The sequence below is a fragment of the Trichosporon asahii genome, assembly GCF_000293215.1.
Source record: "Trichosporon asahii var. asahii CBS 2479 unplaced genomic scaffold scaffold00003, whole genome shotgun sequence".
Taxonomy (NCBI): Eukaryota; Fungi; Basidiomycota; class Tremellomycetes; order Trichosporonales; family Trichosporonaceae; genus Trichosporon; species Trichosporon asahii.
This window is the reverse complement of record NW_014040921.1, coordinates 649,885-668,492: the sequence shown is the minus strand read 5'-3', so window position 1 is coordinate 668,492 and position 18,608 is coordinate 649,885. Positions and strand designations below refer to the sequence as shown.

General features: G+C 58.4%; 7 protein-coding genes across 7 annotated transcripts; 3 read left to right on the top strand and 4 right to left on the bottom strand.

Annotated features, from left to right (window-relative positions):
- Positions 1 to 64: 64 nt before the first annotated feature.
- On the top strand, positions 65 to 2,082 carry A1Q1_02086 (protein tyrosine kinase; the record flags this gene model as incomplete). Its single annotated transcript, XM_014328616.1, has 4 exons — positions 65 to 114; positions 162 to 361; positions 478 to 656; positions 709 to 2,082. The coding sequence occupies 4 exons, from the start codon at positions 65 to 67 to the stop codon at positions 2,080 to 2,082; spliced, it is 1,803 nt and encodes a 600-aa protein (XP_014184091.1).
- Positions 2,083 to 2,528: 446 nt separating this feature from the next.
- Positions 2,529 to 3,734, bottom strand: A1Q1_02085 (cytoplasm protein; the record flags this gene model as incomplete). Its single annotated transcript, XM_014328615.1, has 1 exon — positions 2,529 to 3,734. One exon carries the CDS (start codon positions 3,732 to 3,734, stop codon positions 2,529 to 2,531), a length of 1,206 nt encoding a protein of 401 aa, XP_014184090.1.
- A 260-nt stretch (positions 3,735 to 3,994) lies between these two features.
- On the bottom strand, positions 3,995 to 9,561 carry A1Q1_02084 (uncharacterized protein; the record flags this gene model as incomplete). The annotated part of the gene is made up of 3 exons (XM_014328614.1): positions 3,995 to 4,017; positions 4,070 to 9,092; positions 9,535 to 9,561. 3 exons carry the CDS (start codon positions 9,559 to 9,561, stop codon positions 3,995 to 3,997), a joined length of 5,073 nt encoding a protein of 1,690 aa, XP_014184089.1.
- Positions 9,562 to 12,565: 3,004 nt separating this feature from the next.
- A1Q1_02083 (uncharacterized protein) lies at positions 12,566 to 13,725 on the top strand (the record flags this gene model as incomplete). Its single annotated transcript, XM_014328613.1, has 4 exons — positions 12,566 to 12,996; positions 13,042 to 13,234; positions 13,393 to 13,559; positions 13,608 to 13,725. 4 exons carry the CDS (start codon positions 12,566 to 12,568, stop codon positions 13,723 to 13,725), a joined length of 909 nt encoding a protein of 302 aa, XP_014184088.1.
- A 1,851-nt stretch (positions 13,726 to 15,576) lies between these two features.
- Positions 15,577 to 16,180, bottom strand: A1Q1_02082 (uncharacterized protein; the record flags this gene model as incomplete). The annotated part of the gene is made up of 4 exons (XM_014328612.1): positions 15,577 to 15,641; positions 15,679 to 15,849; positions 15,930 to 15,960; positions 16,022 to 16,180. The coding sequence occupies 4 exons, from the start codon at positions 16,178 to 16,180 to the stop codon at positions 15,577 to 15,579; spliced, it is 426 nt and encodes a 141-aa protein (XP_014184087.1).
- Positions 16,181 to 16,411: 231 nt separating this feature from the next.
- Positions 16,412 to 17,321, bottom strand: A1Q1_02081 (tubulin-folding cofactor B; the record flags this gene model as incomplete). Its single annotated transcript, XM_014328611.1, has 4 exons — positions 16,412 to 16,532; positions 16,578 to 16,833; positions 16,872 to 16,971; positions 17,010 to 17,321. The coding sequence occupies 4 exons, from the start codon at positions 17,319 to 17,321 to the stop codon at positions 16,412 to 16,414; spliced, it is 789 nt and encodes a 262-aa protein (XP_014184086.1).
- A 176-nt stretch (positions 17,322 to 17,497) lies between these two features.
- On the top strand, positions 17,498 to 18,582 carry A1Q1_02080 (uncharacterized protein; the record flags this gene model as incomplete). The annotated part of the gene is made up of 4 exons (XM_014328610.1): positions 17,498 to 17,522; positions 17,671 to 17,932; positions 17,975 to 18,159; positions 18,215 to 18,582. The coding sequence occupies 4 exons, from the start codon at positions 17,498 to 17,500 to the stop codon at positions 18,580 to 18,582; spliced, it is 840 nt and encodes a 279-aa protein (XP_014184085.1).
- Positions 18,583 to 18,608: the final 26 nt, after the last annotated feature.

The following is an 18,608-nucleotide window of genomic DNA, read 5'->3' as shown; positions in this document are numbered from 1 at the left end:
CGCATTTTGGTTCTCTTGTGCTTAAATAGGTGCTTCCTCGGAGCATCCAGCAGCTGGCAGCGCCATGGTGAAGATCCCTTCGTCATCCAGGGTCGGTGGTGGATGGAAGTGGAGGTCCGTGCCTGAGCGCCGGGTCTAAGCCAACAACGCACTCCCACCAGGCCACAGCGGGCCACCTCGTCACCAGCTGATCCTGGTCTTGCTGTACTTGTGTCTTCCCTCTGCACTCTCAGCTTCAAAACACCACATACCATGTCGGCGCCATCGGGAATCAAGGTTCCGGAGACGCTTACGAGCGCTTTCGCGGACGCGAAGAGCAACGCCGCCAACACTCGTGCCCTCGTCTTCGTCATCGATGGTGGTGAGTCATGTTTTGCAGGAGTTTTGCTGTCTTCGTCCACCGTGATTGTCAACAGGCAATAACTATGGACCCGGCATAACGTTGTTTGGTGCGCTGCAGAATAGCTAACATATCAGAGGAGTTCAAGCACCACGACACGGTCGCACCGCAGGGCAGCTGGAGTGACGACATCGCGCTCCTGGGCCCAACGCTGCCGACGCCGCAGACTCCGGCTTCCTTCGCGTACCGCCTCGACACGAAGAAGGGCGGCCTGTACGAGTGGATGATGGTCACTTTTGTCCCCGACGATGCCGGCGTGAGTGTCTCTATCTTGGCTTGTGATCACTAGCTCCTAAGCTAACGTCCAGGTCCGCGCCAAGATGCTGCAGGCTTCCTCCCGCGGAGGACTCATGAAGGCCCTCGGCGCGAACAACTTTAAGCATGACTGGTTCGCGACGTCGCACGATGACCTCACGCCTCGCGCGCTCAAGGCGCACCTGGACCATATCCTCTCTCCTCCGCCGCTCACTGCTTCGGAGGCGGCTCTCGCCGAGGTCAAGGCGGCGGAGGCCGAGGAGGCGAAGCGCGCCGCGCAGGACGCCGAGACGAACCGCGCGCGACGAGCTGCCGTCATCGGTCTCGGTGGCAAGACGCAGTGGAGGGACGGCGTCGCCGACGCGCTCGCCAAGGTCGCTGAGCGCTCTGATGACGGCTGGGTCGTTGCTGTCCAGATCGGAAGCGACGCCAAGACGATCGAGCTGCTCACGTCTGAGGCGTGCAAGCCCGAGGAGCTTGCTGGGAAGCTGCCCGACAAGCAGCCGGCATACGTCTTCTACTCATACCCCACCCCGCCACCTGCGACGCCGCCTCCGGCGCCCAAGCCTGCTACCGCTGCACCGGCCGCGGCCAAGAACACCTTCCAGGCTACTGCTGGTGGTGCTCGTCCCGTCGAGGCTAGCAACGCGCCGCGCTACGATGCCGAGGAGAAGGAGGGCGACGATGCCGACATGAAGGACCACGAGGAAAAGCCTAAGGACGAGGATGAGGAGAAGAAGGATGAGGACACCGAGGAGAAGAAGGATGACGAGGCCGAGGCCGGCGAGGGCAACGAGAAGGAAGGCACGCCCTCGGTGTCCAACCTCGCTATCGACGAGCCCGACCGCGTCACGCGCTCTCCCTCCCCACTCCCCCCGTCCAGCCCGGAACCCGTCAAGGGCCGCGTCGTGTTCGTGTACTGGTGCCCGCCCGGCTCGCCCGTCAAGTTCCGCATGGTCTACTCCACAACAGTCCGCGGCATGCAGCAAGACGCACAGGACAAGGCCGGCATCGCGCTGGCGGGTAAGCTTGAGGCAAGCGACCGCTCCGACGTCTCGGCCAAGGAGCTGAAGGAGGCCCTGCCCGGCTCCGGCCCCTCGGGCTCGACGACGGGCACGAGCACGCCCGCCAAATCCCACTCTGCCGGCCCCGCCTTCCCCATGCCGCGTACCCGCGTCCACGGCTTTGGAGCGCCCAAGCCTGGATCTCCTGCACCCATCTTTGGCGCGCCGGCGCCCGCCGGGTTCGGCCGTGCTCCCCAGCGTTCCCAGACCCTCGACCCTAGTGAGACCTCGGCGGCTAGCGAGAGGAAGGCAGATGACGAGGACGACTCCAAGGAGCGCATTAAGAATGCCTTTGACGCCTTTGGACCCCGCGTAGGCGCCGGAGGCGGCTTTGCCCGTCCCCGCGGACCGGGCCGTAGGTAGACGCTAGGGCTAGGTGACGATGTTACAACGAAACAGTTATATAGTAGATAGACAGACGATGAGTATCTGTGATGCAAACCCACAAACACATGATCATTGGTTAACCCCTGCTGCGCCTGCTCGCGAGAAAGACTTGTGCAATGCCTGCAGGCTGCTTCACATAGATCTCTACTGTTAATGGACTGATGAATGCTTGGAAGTGGTGAATACAACAGCGTCCCCGATCTGTATTCGGGAGGGATATGAATGCTAGAATTATAGGTTGGTAACGATCACGAGCCTCTTCAGATGAGCATGGGCAAGATGCGTTGGAGATGAATGACCCGAAATGGGAAAGTTGGATCGATGATGTGAAGCGGAATGTAGAGGTCGCTGGGCAGAACGAAGCCGTTCTTCCAATGTTCGTAGTGATTGTTGCTGATGTTGTGTCGGGTCGTGTAAATGTTCTAGTCTATTTCGTCCGAGAAGTCTCTAGGTCGGATCTGGACGCGCCCGCTGCGCGGGTTTTCCTGTGCGTCCGCGTTGTCGTGTTCGGCGGCGTCACCCTCCTGCGGCGCCTGCTGGCCGAGCATCGCCTTCTTGATCGCCTCGGCTTGGTGGCGCGCTGCCCACTCCTTCTCCCATTGCTCCTCCTGGAACTTGTCGTACGCCTCCTTGTTCTCCGCGCTGTAGCGCTCCTGCACGTCGTTCACGTCATAGTCCATGGGCCGGGCTGCCGTCGAGAACAGCGCGTGCATGTTGTCGTCCGTCGTTGATCCGTCGAGGGGCACGAAGATGTAGCCCGTCGCCTTGTCGATGACGCGCACAAGGTGCATCATGCTCTGCTTGTCCTCGACCGCAAGCGTCTCGAAGCCGACCAGGCTAAAGTCCTCAATGAGTTCGACCATAGCCTCGTTGAGCTTCTTCATCTTCTTCCCGCCGGCGCGAGGCTGGTCCTGAAGCGTCTGCAATAGGTAGCCAAGGTCCTGCACCTGCGTGTAGTACTCGAGGTTGAAGGGAAGCTCGCCAAAACCGCCGATTGTGTCGATCTTGCTGAGAACGTTGATGTGAGGCATCTCCAGCTGAAGCATGGCGCGCAGAGCCAGCAGCACAGCAGCGATGTACTTGCTCGGGTCTGTAATGGCGTGCGCGTCCGTCAAATGCACCGCGGCCAGTCGATAGTCGAGCTTCTGGAGCTTCTGGATGATGTGCTTCAGGGAGTCGTGGTTCGTCCACAGCTCCGCTTGACCAGGCGTGTCGATAATGATGTAGCCGTTACCGCCTTCGCCTGCCAGCACCTCGTCCAGACGGTTTAGCAACCAGTCAAAATTCTCCTCCAGGTACTCCATGCAGTACAGCATGGCACCATTTGGACCCAGGCCATACTCGTCCATGACCTCTTGCAGGGTGATGAGCTCGGTGATGGAGACGGCGCATGGATACGGGGGATCAGTGACAGCGGGGTCGAGATTGATGACCTTCACGGGACGCCCAAGAGCTGTGAGGAACTGTCTGTTAGCTCCGTCGAAAGCTTCAATGCTTACCTGGTACATGCCATGGCAGTAGGTGGACTTGCCCGCACCAGGAGGACCGGTGACAAGCTGCCCGAAAGCGGAAGCATGGTGCTCCGGTAGCGACGACGTCATAGGCTGATCTTCAGTGGTGGAGGACATGTTGAGCGGAGGAGGAAGGGTCAGAAAGTGTTGAAGGAAAGGAGCTTAGGAGCGCCTCCTGGAGGGAGGGGACGAGTATTGCCTCTGAACACGGATTTCGTCTAGAAGAATCGGGGTGGAGGTTCCGCTGCCCGGCGCTGACGATGGTAAGGAGTGCACGCCGAATGTCGTCGGCGAGAACGAGACATCACCACTGGCGCTCCCACTCCGGGGTTTACGGCACGATGACCGACGGCTCGATGTGGCACTTCGCGACCGTACTACCGCAGACTGCTGGGATAGCCTGTATGCTGAGACGTTAGCGATGCATGCATAGGAATCGAGTGAATGCTTACATTCGGTGATCCACGAGTGCTCGTCTAGTTGGCGGGCGGGAGCGGGAACAGGTGAGGCGCTAATGTCGATTTCGCCGCGTGGCTCATATGAGGTGGTTCGTGGCGGACTTTCGAGCACACTCATGTCGAGCGTCACCCTGGGGGGAGAAGCTCGGGGCGAAGGCGGATGAGGAGGCGTAGGAAGCGTGCGACCAAAATGGGGATCGCCTGTAAGGGGAGTGCGCAACTCGGGAGTGCCCTCGCTGCCTCCGACGAAAGGCGAGTCAGTGATGGCCGAGCGAGGCTCGTTCAACTGCTCGATGACAGGGGTCCGCTTGACAGAGGCTAGAGGAGCAATGACAGAACCTGAAGCCGAAGATGATGCGGACAGCCGCTTCTGAGAGTGCTGGGAGTTGCGGTTGAAAGGATGGCCAAGTGGCGCAGGGACAGGGGGAGCTCGGAAGAACAATCCGTTAAAGTCTCCATCCAAACTAGGGCGCATGGAGCCCTCACTCCCGGATGACAGCGAGGCGAGCGAGCTGCGCTTGTCATACTCAAATGCAGTCGAGTGCGCAGTAGAGTGGCCAGAACTGCGCCGTGAGAGCGCACGGGGAGTGTGCAGCAGGTTCTCGAGGACTTCCCTCGGTCCCGAGACGGAGCGCTTCTCTTCCTGCTGCTTCACAGAGGCTGCGAAGCGAATAGACTGATTAGAGCTCTTTTGACTAAGGGTTGTAACGGCGCCCGAGGATTGGGCACGAGCGGTAGACGGGCGGCTTGGACCTGGAGTGGCGTTGGAAATGCCAAGAACGCTCCGTGTTCCGAGAGCAGGCAGAGGAGGCAAGGGCCGATCACGTTCAGCTGGTGTTGGAGGCTCAGGGAACGGCTCGAGGGCCAGCTCGATGGAAGACAGGCGGAAGTCCGGGAACATTGGCTGTTGCTCCTCGATGGTGGGGGTGAAAAACTCCTCAGGCGCGGGATCATGAGTGTCCACAGAACCGCTGTCCTCCATGGCAGACGAGTAGTGGGAGGCTTCTGACTCCTCGGGTGGAGGGAAGAGGTCAGGAAGAGTAGTTTCGCTCATTTCCGAGGCCGCAATAGACCTCGCAATCGAGTCAGGAGTGAGAGACCGGGTAACACTCAGATGACGATGGTCCTGACGGATGCGGTCGGTAGAGGGGCTGGTCTGGATGGAAAGGCTCCCCTGACCGCGCCGCTTGAGAATGGCAGCAGCAGCAGCGGGGGGCCGCTCAGCGCTCTCCGGCGTACGGCCACTGAGGGAAGGCATAGCGACGGAGGTGGTGGTGCTGATCGAGTCGTTTGACCGACTGCGTTCCGCGCCAAACGTGGGGGTCTCCGGTGCGGGCGAAGCCAGAGGCTGCGACACCGAGACCGGCGATACCTGACCGATGAGCGGCGAAGAATCAGGAAGCGAGTCCGGCATAGCCGGCCCAGGCACGAGTGAAGTCGTTGAACCCATGTTGAGGCGGTTTCCGAGCGGGGTTGTGGGCGAGAGGGGAACCATCGGTGATGAGGGTTGGGCAGCAGGAAGGCTCGATGAAACAGGGGTGGCCGCCTGCTGAGCGGCGAAGGACGCAGCAGCCGAGGGAGAAGGTCGGGGAGGGGCGAGGGCCTGAACTCGGAACGTCCTGATGGGCGTGGGCGACTCGTCCATGAGCGTCTCACGCTGCTTCGGCGGCGGAGTGTCCGATCGTGGCTGAGTGCCTTCCGGCGACTCCTCCATCGCAGGCTCCTGATCCTCGGGGGTGAGCTCACGCGTCGATTTGGGCGGAGAGGAAGCGGCAAGGAAGCCCAGAGGCGTCATGTTGGCGGTCATCGCCTTAGAACGGGCGGGAGTCACCACATTCTGGCTGTGCTGAGATCCGCTCGAAACAGACGGGGCATTGAACTTCCAGGACGATCCTGAACGCGATTGGGAGTTGTTGCGAGAATGTGAAGGCGCGAAGATCGGCGCAGGGGGCGGAGGATGTGTTGGAGGGGCGCGGCGGGGAGGAATCCTAGCCGGGGCAGAAGCTGGAGCGCGATGTACGTCCGCGAAGGGACTAATTGTCGGCGAGTCCAGAGACTGAAGCACCGAGGATTCGGTGGGCGACTCAGGATAAGAGGAAGAGGCAGTCGGCGTCGAGAGGGTGTGTATGGGCTTCTCGGATAAAATCGATCCTCGTTCAGAGCCCTTGCCAGCCACTTTCATGGGCGAAGACGGGCCCACTTCAGTCTCAGCGGGGATGTTGACCACCGACTGCGTAGATAGAGGCGGGGTACTCGGAGACCGCGCGTGCGCGGCGTACCAGCTGGCCTGGAGCGAAGGAACAGGCGGTACATCAGAGGTGGATAAGAAGCGGTCCTTCCTCTCAAGTGATCGCCGAGGCTCCTTGGGCGAGACAGGAACGACCGAAGAAGTCGAAGACTGGAACTGGAACGGTCCAGAGCCTGTCTGAGACTTCGCAGGAGGTAAGACCTGGCGATCAGCGGTCGGAGTGACAGGACCATCCGAGAGAAGCGAGGGCAGAGAAGCATTCTGCCGCTGCTGGCGTGCTGCCAAGTACCGCGCATGAGCCGATGCGGAGTCGTCATCGGCGTCAAGACGCCGGCGAACAGGCGAACGTAATGGCTGATCACGATCGGTCGTGATTGCCACGCCAATCTCTTCATCTGGGGCAGCCTTGATGCTGACCATCTGGACAGGAGGGCGGTCAAGGTTGACGGGAGAAGATAAACGACGCGGCCTGTTGCGGCGCTGCACGGGAGGCTCTGTTGATTGCGGACGTCGTAATCTTGCCTGGGCGAAATCAACTGGACGCGCTGAAACTGGAGGGGGTGGAGGAGGGCGGAAGTGTCGAGTGGTGCGTTCCTGAGAAGTCCCTCCAATGGTAACTACCCCAGTGTGTGCCCTGGCAGCTGATTGCAGGTGGAACTGGAAGGCGCGCGGTGGTCCAGCATGACGGATGACAGGAGGCGGTGGCACATACTGCGGTCCCGAATCATTGCGAGAATGACGTCGCGAGTGCCGGTGACTCTTCGACCTCCTCGGGGTATGGCCTGTCGACTTAGGCGTCTTGTGGGGCACAAGAGATGGCGTACTCGTGCTCTTAGGCAGTCCACGCGAGCTGCCGATGATGGTGAGGCTATGCCCCGAAGAGGCAGAACCGGGTCGAACTGGACCCGAATGCAGGTTTGAACTTTGTTCAGTGTCACTGTAAGACATACGTGAGCTTGGACGCGATCGCCTGCCCCCGCCGCCGAGCAAGTCGTCTTCCGAGTGCGCATTACTACTAGAGCCAATGAAGAATGACCTGAGCGAGCCCGCGACAGAGTTCGTGCGCTGGGGGTAGATCCGCTCCCCATAGTCGCGCTCGCTTCGATCGCGGCTACGTTCCCGAGAGGGCGTGCGGTTGTGCTTTCTGGGCGTCGTGAAGGCGGACGGGGGGCCATTGATGATCGAAGGCTGCGAGTGAGAGCAGTCGGACCCACGGCTCCAGCTAGAGCTCTTGCGGTGCATGCTGCTGCCACTTGGTCGCCGTGTGATAGCCGCCCAATCTTCGCGCTCCGTATTCCGCGACACGGTCGCGTGCATCGCCTGCTTGAACTCGTTGATGTTTGCAGTGGCTTGAGTGCTCAGGGCTTCATCGTCGGTGGGGGAGTCGGGGGGAGTCACTTCGTGGGCGTACATTCGGGGTCGAGGGAATGTCAAGGCGTCACACATGGTACTAACTGCCAAACGAGACCGCGACCCTTCACTGTGCAGGGACAACGTCGAGTCACCACGGCGCAATGACCTCCTGCGCGTGGGCGGCGTCGTTGGGGCTTGCGAGTGGGAAATGCTAGCTCCCGGTCGCCTGTGCTCTCTCGTGTGTCGCCAGTCATGCGCAGGTTGAGACTGCTTTTCGGACATATCGATCAGATTGGGCGTGCTGGCGTAAAGATGGTGGTTCGTTGAGGGCTGAATGTTCATGTTTGAGGAGTCGCCCAGAAGCGCGACGTTCAGATTGCTCACGTTCGAGCCGCCCGTCGATCCGTTTCGAACGCTGTGGCGAACACTGCTGTTGCGGGTAAGAGGAGAAAACAGAACAGAAGGACCGGACAATCCTGTTCCGACAGAAGGGATGTTTCGGGCGTCATGCCGCCTTGTTTGGTAATGTCTCCCGTTGAAGGTGTTGGCTTGATAGAACTGCGTTGAAGACTGAGAAGGCTGCCGTCCGTGTCGTTGGTAATGATAGTGCTGATGCTGATGCTGGTGGTAATGCGGTCGATCGCCCTTCTCCTGCAAGCTAAGAGACGGCGTTGAGGCTGATATCAACTTGGACCTGTCGTTGCGGGTGGTGCCCAGCAGTTTGCGGAAAAAGCTGGGTTTCTTTGAGATCGGAGGGCGACCATGCTTAGGAGGTGTCCGCTTAGGGGCTAAGCCGATCCCCTGGGCACCCGACGGCTTGATCACGATGGGCTGGCTCGTGGATGGGGTGGGCTGTGATACATACGGTGGGCGGTATGGGACATAGCCATCGAGCTCGTCATCATCAGGCGGCGGTGGCGCACGCCTGGAGTCGACCCCGGAGGTTCGGAAAGAACCTGTCCGCCCCCATGGCCTCCTTTTTTCGGCCATGGCGTCTCGGGCCGCTTCAGCAAAGTCGCCAAGGCCGGTCGTTGCCCCGGTGCTGTAAGCGCGGCCCCTCTGCCCAGATTTCGGTCCTAAGCTTGACGAGCTACGAGTGAGACGGCGAAAAGAGCCAAGACGCGTGAGAGAAGATAATGTTGTCGATGTCGAAGTGAACTCAGAGCCGCAGTAGAAGTCGTTGTAGTTGCCGTAGTAGTTGGGGCCCTCCAGAGAGTCGGGGAAGGCAACGATGATGTCGGGGATAGGAATGGGAGTCGCATTTTGGTTAGAGTGTCCATAGTCGCAAGGTGTCGGGGGCCGCGGATGGGGAGTCATGAGAGCAACGTCAGCGCCATGAGCGGTGGAGAAAGTAGAGAAGGGGATGGAGAGAGCAAGCAAGCGAAGTTGGTAAAGTGTGCAGGCAGGAAGAAGGAGCTAAGAGCCCAAGATCGAGACCAGCCTGGTCGCCGAGTTGACACCGAAAAGCGGTTGATCACTGGTCTCCCAGTCTCGTTGCTGGGTTGCCAGTTGTTGTGTCTGAACTGATCCTTCTTCCGGCCCTGTCCTGGAGACAAAAACACATAACAAAAGGAGGGAGGCCTGGTGCTTGGACCTACGGCTTCCTACCGACGATTGGAGACCTGGGTTGGCGTGTGGGAGTGACAACGCCGTGGCGCATTATCGAGGGTTCAAGCTACTGCACTGATCCTTGCTGCCTGATGCAATGTCTGAGCGAAGCAGTCCTGGCACTATAGCCGTGCAAACCAGCCCAGACAGCCCAAAGGGGAAGACAGGACTGTCCCTAGTCTACGCACTCTTGACTAGGAGCGACCAGGCAGCGAGCCGTAGAAAACGAAGGGGTGCAAGGGCAGCTTACGCAAAGTCGCTTGTTGACGACAACCATGCTGTAAGATGGGCATAGTGATTGCCTGGTTGGGTACACAACACCAGTGATCCTGGCCACTCTGGTTGATCCCCGGGTGCGAACGACCTGAACACCGCGCAATGGGGGAAGGGGAGGGAAGGGATGGCGACTTACAGCTTGAGGACGTTGGGGAACCGGCGGGCAGCTTAGTCGGATGCTGCAGACAGGCTGAGGGCGGCGAGTGAAGGTGGTGCAAGTTGACTGAGTGAGATGAAAGATGAAAGATGGATACAGATGAGATGTCGGTAGAGTGAGATACGGGTCACAGCCGAACACACACGCGGGTGGACGGGCGGACGGCTGATCGTGGATCGCAGTCACTGAATCTTCGGCGGCGGGGGCGTAGGGCGTCTGCACCGCAGATGAGCAGATAGTAGGGGTTGAGTGAGCAGCTGTGCTGGGAAGGCCAGGCAGGATCCTGGACAGTGCCGTGCCAGGCCAGGGTGTGAGGTGAGTGAGTGTGGAGATCGTGAAATGTTTACGCTCAACGCCGAGTGTGCCTTCATCGAGCTGGATCCATTCTCGGTTGGCAGCTGTTTACCTCTGGTCCGCACAACACTCGACCATGGTCTTCCCCCTGGGCTGGGTTGCAACCGGCATGCTAGCACAGGTGCGACTGGCGAGGGACTTACATGGGCCCGTTTTGGCCCTTGACGGACCTGAGCATCGACGACATCAAGGAAAAGTTGGGAGTAGTTGTTGCATGCTTGGAGGGTTCAGAGCGAAATTGAGGGAAGCCCAACCCTATAACGTAACCGGACCCACCCCTTCCGTCCTCTCACCACTGCTCCAGCAACTCAAGCCCTGAGCCTTCCCCTGCGGCTCGAGATGTCGGCTTGGCCGCAGAGTTGGGAGCTTTTTCGAGCCGGCCGAGCCCATGTTCTGCCTGGTCTTCTTCCTTCTAGCCCGTAGCCTGCGCAATGAGCCCTCTGTCCGAAGCCAGATCCGCCATCCTGTCCTTTGCAAGCGGAATTGACGTGTTTGAGATCATATTCAAACGTCAGGCTTGCGTCAGGCATTGAGGCCAGAAAAGAAAACATTGGCTGTCAGCCACATGGAGCGGCATGAATAGCGACAAGACGATGCGCCGAGCACATGAAGAGTGTCAGAAGCGTGCCATGGCGTTGGTGCTGTGTTTGAGTTGCGCAAGATCTGCAGTGCGCACATGAATGAGCATTAATCTTTCAGTGAAGAGCAATCAAGGAACAGGACGCGATGCGATACGAGGGTACCATTGCCCGGTTGCGATGACGGGACCCAGGACCCAAACATTAAGTGACTTGCTGGGCATAAGGAACAGCTTCAGTGCAATGTCGTCAGTGTGGTGCTTACGAGACCACAGTGTTGTGACGGTGACTGTGCATGGCCAGGACCTCGGTGCTCTTCTGTCCATCACACCTTCCCTGGACGCCCAGGGCATCTCAGGGACCTCAAGGGACGAGTCTGGTCTGCCGTTACCACTCTTGAGACTGACCATCTGCTCAGCGTAAGATGTTGTGAGCATGCATGTTGGGCTGCATACTCCTCTGAGCCTGTCGGCCTCGAGGCTTCGGGGGCAATATCTCTCACTTTACATCTTGCTGTGAGCAGAAAGTTGCAACGTAGGGCTGGAGGTGGCACAAGTTACTCCTATTCCATGACGATGACGACCAGAGATACTCCGTTGAATCTGCAATCGAGCCTCCAGGACTCCCAAGTTCTGGTCCGAATTGCACCAGCCGCCCTCAAACGACCGAGTTAGTCGCCCCCCTCGGCCCCTCATGGCCCCTCAGGTCAACAATTCGGCCCGCAGCCCTCCGCCAAAGACTTTGGACAGGTCGCCGATGGTATGGAATTCAAAGGCCGCTGACCGCAGCACGCTTGCCCCCAGCAGCAAGCGAGTTGAATCAGAGATGCTGATATTAGGCAAGAGGGACTGGTCTGTCTGCAAAGGTTTGGAAAGTTGCGCGCCGGCAATCTGCACGGGCGCAAGTCACTAATTGTTACAGCAGATGGGGCAGTATGTCCACTCGGTCTCCAGAATGTTGGCCAGCTTCCCGTGGGCAGCACAAGGGACGGACCCGGGCAGAAAAGGGCAAGTGAGACTGAGCCGGTGAAGAAGCCATCGAAGCCACACTGTGTCAGCCCCGTTTGCGTCCCCCTGTGTATTTCATCGCACAGACGTTTTCTGGGTCGTCAAAACAAACAACAAACAGGTAAACTGGCCCTAAGCCCCTTGCCGCTGCTTTGGGCCGCCGGGGGATGCCGGTTCCGCCGCACTGGCCCTCACTCGCCATCGACAGTGTCCTGAACGACCGAGCCCGACGAGCCGGAAATGGACGTTTGTTCTTGCTGTTCACCTCTTTGGGAGCCCGGCGTTCTGGTACAGCCCCAAGTGCGTCGGAATGGACAGACCTTACAGGACATAACTCTACGGAGACGTCGCCGCTAGTGTGCCGTTCGTTCTTCTGCTACGTTTCACGCCCGGCCTAGCTGACCCTCGGACACCGCAATCGCCGTAGCGGATTGCAGAACTCTACGCGGATTTTGAGTGGTCTGGTAACGTTCGAACAGGCGCACATGCCTCGTAAGCGTCGCGAGCAAGGTACGGAGGAACGGAGCTGTGCCTTGTCATGCGGCGCGCGACTCTTGTTCTCGGCTCTCGTCTGGGCGATGAGGTCGTCAGACGCCGTCGCCGCTCCCACCGCATCTGCAGTGGGCGACATGCAACGCTATACCGGAGTCCTCGGACTGTTCCGGCAAACTGCTCACCAGGAATGAAGCTCAAGAACGTTACTCATCTGTCGTTACCAGATGCGTACGCCTGCACAGCTCCAGTATCTTATCATGCCGGACAGGCAAGGTTAAGCACAGTGAAAAAGTGTGAACCAGGCCCCCGAAAGTCAATACCGTTTGCATGCCAGGGTGTGCATGAGCAAAGGGCCCTCGTCGATGTCACCGCCTTGCGACTGTAAGGGCACTTTGGATAGCAAGGTTTGCTGCCATGGAGGGCTATTCGTCGCAAGGCGGCCGACATGAGCCCTCGTGGGCTAGACTGCTCATTCCCTACGAGGTGAATCCTCAAATCTTTGGACTGAGGGGCTGCGTTGAATGTGATCGACAAGGACTTCAGCCACGCGAGAGAGACCTCCACCAAGCCGACCTCCACCCTCCACCTCCAGCAACAACAGAGCTGGGACAACGGCACCTTCCTTCTTGTTTGCATCTTCCTCCATCAACAATGCGCGCTCTGAACTTGCTTCTGCCCAGTGCAACGGCAGGCGTTTCTCTCGAGTGTCGTCTCTACCTCCCCTCTGCCGTCCCGTCATCATCGTCGCCAGAAGAGCTCAAGCCCGCGGTCCGCGCCCTTGGGCTGAAGAAGCTCGTGACCGCTGCGCACCCCTGGGGCCGGCTAGGCGGTAACCAAGACTTTCCGTGGGTATGAACTGGGCTTGCAGTTGCTGTAGGAGCTAACGGCAGTGTCATCGCGCGACATCTCCCCGCTGCTGTTGGACCGGATACGGCCGTGCTGACGTTCAATGCGAGGGGTATTGGCAAGTCGCAGGGAAGCCAACCGTGGCCGGGCAGATATCCGGGGAGCGACCACCTCGACTTCGCCGCAGTTGAAGAAGCAGGGCTAGAGCTGACGGGGGCAGAGAAGGTGTACCGGTTGGTGAGTTGTGTCCCCCGATGCCAGCAGGCCGGCTATTGAGCCCATGACTCCGTCTTCCTCGCGGTGCCTCCAGCCTTGATCGCCTCATAACTGTCGTTGGCAAGACAAATGTCGAGAATGCTATTGCTGCGCATTGTTCTTCTTGAGCTGACATCCAGGGCTACTCTTACGGCACGATTCCGGCGCTCAACGCACCGATAACACATCCTGTAAGCGGAGTTATACTCGTGTCGCCCGCGCCGACGCTATTCAAGGCCCTCACAGCTCTGGGTGGGCCGACGTTCCAGCAGGGTCTCGACACCACTCTGTCACAGACTTCTGTCACGTGTGTCTTCGGGACAAGCGATGACTTCACTGGGGCTTCGACACTAAGAGCTTTGGGAGGTGATCAGGTCAGGAAGGTCGAGATCGAGGGTGCCGGGCACTTTTACAATAGGAGAGAGGACGGAGAGCAGCTCCGAGCTGCCATCGCCGAGTGGGTTGGGAGGTGATTGTATCATGCATCGTTGTATATAGGCTGGGGTCAGCTACGAAGGAAGTGGCACAGTTGCAAGCGTACTGAGCTTAAGATAGCTGTCAAGTATTTGTGTGCTGCCGGATAACGGAGGACTGACCTTTCAGTTATTTTCCCAACCGTGATAACTCACCTTCTGAAACTGCGTCTAACTGCTGATAGTGTGTGTGTCTTGCCAGTCAACTGAAACTCGCCTAGGAAAGCGTACAATCTGCACAGCTAAAGAAGAGACTTATCGGCAGCTCCACGGCGACGGAGAAAGCTGGTCGTACGAAAGTAGGAGCATATTGACATCCGCGCTCTTCTATTGTATAGCGTGCTTAACTGTCTGTTAGCTTGATCAACAGGTGATGGCAGCTAAGCTGATGCATTAGTCTTTGTTCTGCTTCGTCAGCTCATCAGGAGTGAATGAAAGCTATACCTCACCCTTGGGCTTCTTGACCGAGGCCTGGCGTCCGTCGCCTGGGTAGCGAGCTCGCGGTCGATAACAGGGTTCTTGCCTCTGGACGTCAGCTACCGCGCAATAACGAGCTAGCCCACGATCATGCCAGGCTACAGGGATGTAAGCAGCTTACTTCGAGTGACTCCATGCCTGCGCATTAGCTCCCATCAGCGACCGAAAGCTCGTACCGCTGAGCACTAGAAGAGGCTGGCCACCGCCGCCGATATTACGATCTGGCTGGTGCGGCCATAATCAAGCGCAAGCTGAGGAATGGCTCGAAGTGGTTTTCCTTCGAGCCTACTGTAAACATTATGTCTACCGAGCGATATGCCAGGATAGAGGTAAGCTGTGAAGTCAGGTGGAGAGTGGACGTTGCAGCTTACAGATGACGGCAATCAACACATCTTTCACGACCCCCACCGCGATGGGGCTTACACTCTGCTCGCTGATGGGGCTCACGGTGCAAGGAGAAAGTCTGCAATCAGCTGTAAGCCACACACCGAACGTCATGCTCGTGACTGCCAAGGCTCTCTCTGATTAAAGGCTGCCACAGTTGCCGGCCAAGGGGAAGCTGCTGTCAGCTGAGCTAGACAGCTTCGAAGCTCACCTTGACAAGAAGCTCCGGTCCGTTAGCTAAGGCAATCTATCTCCTAGCTAACACTAATGCTACTCATCCGCTTGAATGTGAGTTGGTGCTCTGAGTATCTCGTTGCCTACAATCGTCACAGTGCAGTCAGATAGAGTTGCTGCACGTCAGCTACTGTTGCCCATACAGCGTAGCTTACCTCTGTCGATATGAGGGTTTTGCTCGAGGGATCGGCTGCGTGTGAGCCCTCTCTGAGCATAAGTAAGCCTGTCTTATGTCAGGATGGCCGCTGCACGAGAAACAGGGCCAACGTTCACTTACACTTACCACAACTCAACACAAGTGTCTGCTGTCAGTTTGTCACACACCGAAGCAACTACGTACTCGGGGGTGCATTCCGCCACGCACAGTTGAATTAAGCCGCGCGTTTAAGCATTGGCGAGCGTATGGCAGCAACCTCATGCTGGGGAGGTGCCACGAAAGTCTTCTGGAGATGCAACGAAGATGCCTTTGGGGGCCGGTGATGTTGAGGCTCAATCTGAACAGTTGAGGCATAGAGGGAAGTGTTTGCAGCCAAGTTCGCGACTGAGGAGACGGATATGCATAAGTGTATCATGAGTACTGGGGTCAGCTCAGGATTGGACTGCCCCTAGCTTACCGAAAGGTGCACAACTGCACAGCACATACGTGGAGGGAAGGCATGAAAGGGAACGGCCGTCTTCTGAGCGCGACGCTGTGCTTGATTCGAGTGTGAGGCTGTCAAGTCAGCTTTTCCAGAATTCCCCAGCTTACCCATAAATCTACGAGATCGTCTCGCCCTTGAGGAGCTTGGGCTGCATGACCTTGCGCCACACGTCCTTCACCTCTGCACTGTTAGCTAACCCCGGTGAGAGACAGCTCACGAGTCGGAGTCCTACCCTGCGCGGCGGCTACATGGGTCCAGTCGGGGTTGATCCCCTGTGCGTCAGCGGGAATCCGCAGCACACTGAATACCTTGAGCACAGTGACGAGGACCTCGATCTTAGCCTTGGTGCTCCAGGCAGCACTGCCAGAGTTCGACCACTCGCGCCCGTCTAACAGAGCGGGGAGGATGACCTTGCGCCACGTATCCTTGCACTCTGCTGTTAGCTCAGAGAGAACTCAGACAGCTCACGGTCGGCGGTCTTGCCGAGCTTCTTTGCCAGCTGTGGCCAGTCAGGCTTGGCTCCCTACTTGTCAGCTGCAGTCTACAGCCTAGAAGCTGACCCTGATGATATCAGAGAACATCTGGATGCGGTCGTAGGTGCCGTTTCTGACGTCAGCCTTGGACATCCCTTCCTCGATCTTGGCCTCGGCGCCTTGCTCGGTCTTGACGTAGGGCTTGGCCGCCTTCGGTGTCTTCTTCGTCTTGCGGACGGCAGGCATGTTGTTGGTGAGATACTGGTGAGTGGCAAGAGTGAAGTGAGGAAGAGGAGGTGTGGAATCTGGAAGATTGACGGAGTGCAAGGGGAGCAAGCGCCCATATGTGTGTGCTGTGTGTGTTCCTTTGCGACCGGCATAGCTTTCCTCTGTGTCGTCATCAGTGTCCTCAACATGCTCATCAGTGTCCCTTTACGCATCTCCACATCGAAGCACGTCCAATTAAGCTTCATACTTCTAAATCTCGTCGTCAGAGGCCATGAGGTCCTCTTCCGGGAAGTCACCGATCGTGACCTTGTCCGGGCGGACGAAGACGGCGTGCTTCGGCGAACAAGTAAAGTAGCGCTTGCCGTCCACGCTGAAGGGTCAGCTTAACTTACGAGAGGCGCAAAGCTCCACTTACGATCCATCTCCCTTGCCCGTCGGCTCGTCGAGCTCAACACCTATCCAGACCCCGGCCTTGTTGCCAAACTCCGTCTTTCCAACAAAGCGCACCGTGCCGATTCGCGGCATGTTGTCGTCACTTCGGACCTCGCAGCGCGCACCGACCTTGTACTCGTCAGAGACGGTCTCAGCAGGCGGCGGCTTGAAAGCGATGGGGGTGGGAGTGTCGGCGAAGCGACCAAGCTTGTTCGCCTTCAAGTGCGCAAGGACGGTGTCTACCTCGTTAGCCAAGCTGATACGTACGGCGGCTCACCACTCCGCTTCTCGTACTCCTCCTGCGAGAGCTCAAACTTGTCGACGGCAGACAGATCAGAGAACTCTCCCGGTCGGGCATTGGGGTCAGTGCTGTCCACCTGAACCGTCAGCTGTTAAGGCTCTCAATGAAGCTTACCTTGATGCAATTGAACTCCTTAACACCGTAGGCAGCAAGCGTCTGGTTGTCGTCATTGAGAGCGGCGAGAGGCTGCTGAGACTCGGAGGACTGGTAAAGGCTGAGAACCTGGTACTGCTGCAGGATACCAGTGATGGGGAAGAGCTTGTCCTGCCTTGTTAGCGCTGCCGTTGACCGTGCGTCGCCGCGACCACTTGACCATGTCGTGGGGAGGAAGGCACTCACTTTGAGCTGACCGACGGTGAGGTCTGAGTCGAAGCGCCGCTCAGAGTGCGTGTCCGGAGACGATACGAAGACAGAAACGTAGGTCATGGCTACTGGTGAGTGAGTGTGCGTTGTCAGCGGCAATGCTCGATCGCCCTCTCGGTTGGACGTGTTCGCGTTCGACCTCCACTTTTCATGACGCGACTTTGGGCGTGCCTAGATTCTTCCAGCGGCAACGACATCAGCGGCTGCCACGATCTGGCCTTTCTCCCACTGCATTCAACATGAGCAAGAACGTGGTTGTCACCGGTAAGCTGCAAGTCATACACCCGCAGCTGACAATTCAGGTGCCAGCGGCCTTCTGGGTCGTGCCGTTTCGACCTACTTCGCCGACAAGGGCGACAAGGGTACGTTGTTGTGATGATTGAGCTAGAGAAGAAGTCGAGCTCATGACCAGTTACCCGCCTCGGTTACACTCGTTCGGCGGACGTCAAGCTCGACCTGACCGATGCCAAGGCTGTAGATGACTTCTTTGCCAATAACAAGGTCGACGTTGTCGTGCACTGTGCCGCCGAGCGCCGCCCGGATGTCGCTGAGGCTAACCCCGAGGCCGCTGAGCGGATTAACGTCGATGCCTCGAAGCACCTCTCCGAGCTTTCCCTCAAGTATGGCTTCACTCTGATCTACATCTCAACCGACTATGTGTTCAACGGCAGGAAGTGAGTGCTGCGTTGTGACCTATACATACAAGCTGACATCAGCCCTCCCTATGAGGTTGATGCGAAGCCCGACCCGCTCAACCAGTACGGCCGCCAGAAACTGCAGGGCGAGCAAGTCACGCTCGAGACTAGGGACAAGGGCGCCAAGGTCGTCGTTCTCCGCGTCCCCGTGCTCTACGGTGTTGCCGAGACGAACAGCGAGTCGGCCGTGAACATTCTCGTCGATGGTGAGTAACCCTCTGGGGCAGCTGTAACGATCGCTTCGCCAAGCTGACAACACAGTCGTCCAGGACCAGAGCGGCAAGAAGTACACGATGGATGACTACCAGATCCGTAACCCGACGAACGTCAGGGATGTCGCCCGCGTCTGTTACGAGCTGAGCCACCTTCCTTCAAACAAGCTGCCCCCCATTGCGCACATTCGCTCGACGGGCCCGCCCATGACGAAGTGGAACATGGTCCAGGCCATGGCCAAGTCGCTCAACCTCCCACTCGACCACGTCACGCCTGTTTCCACTAAGCCCACGTCTGGCACCGAGCGGCCATGGAACACGGAGCTCAGCGTCAAGGTGCTCGAGGATCTCGGTATCGACACAAAGGAGGAGACACCGTTCGCGCAGTGGTGGAATCAGTACCTGGGTGGAAAGTGAAATGCATATCTAGAGATGGTACGGGT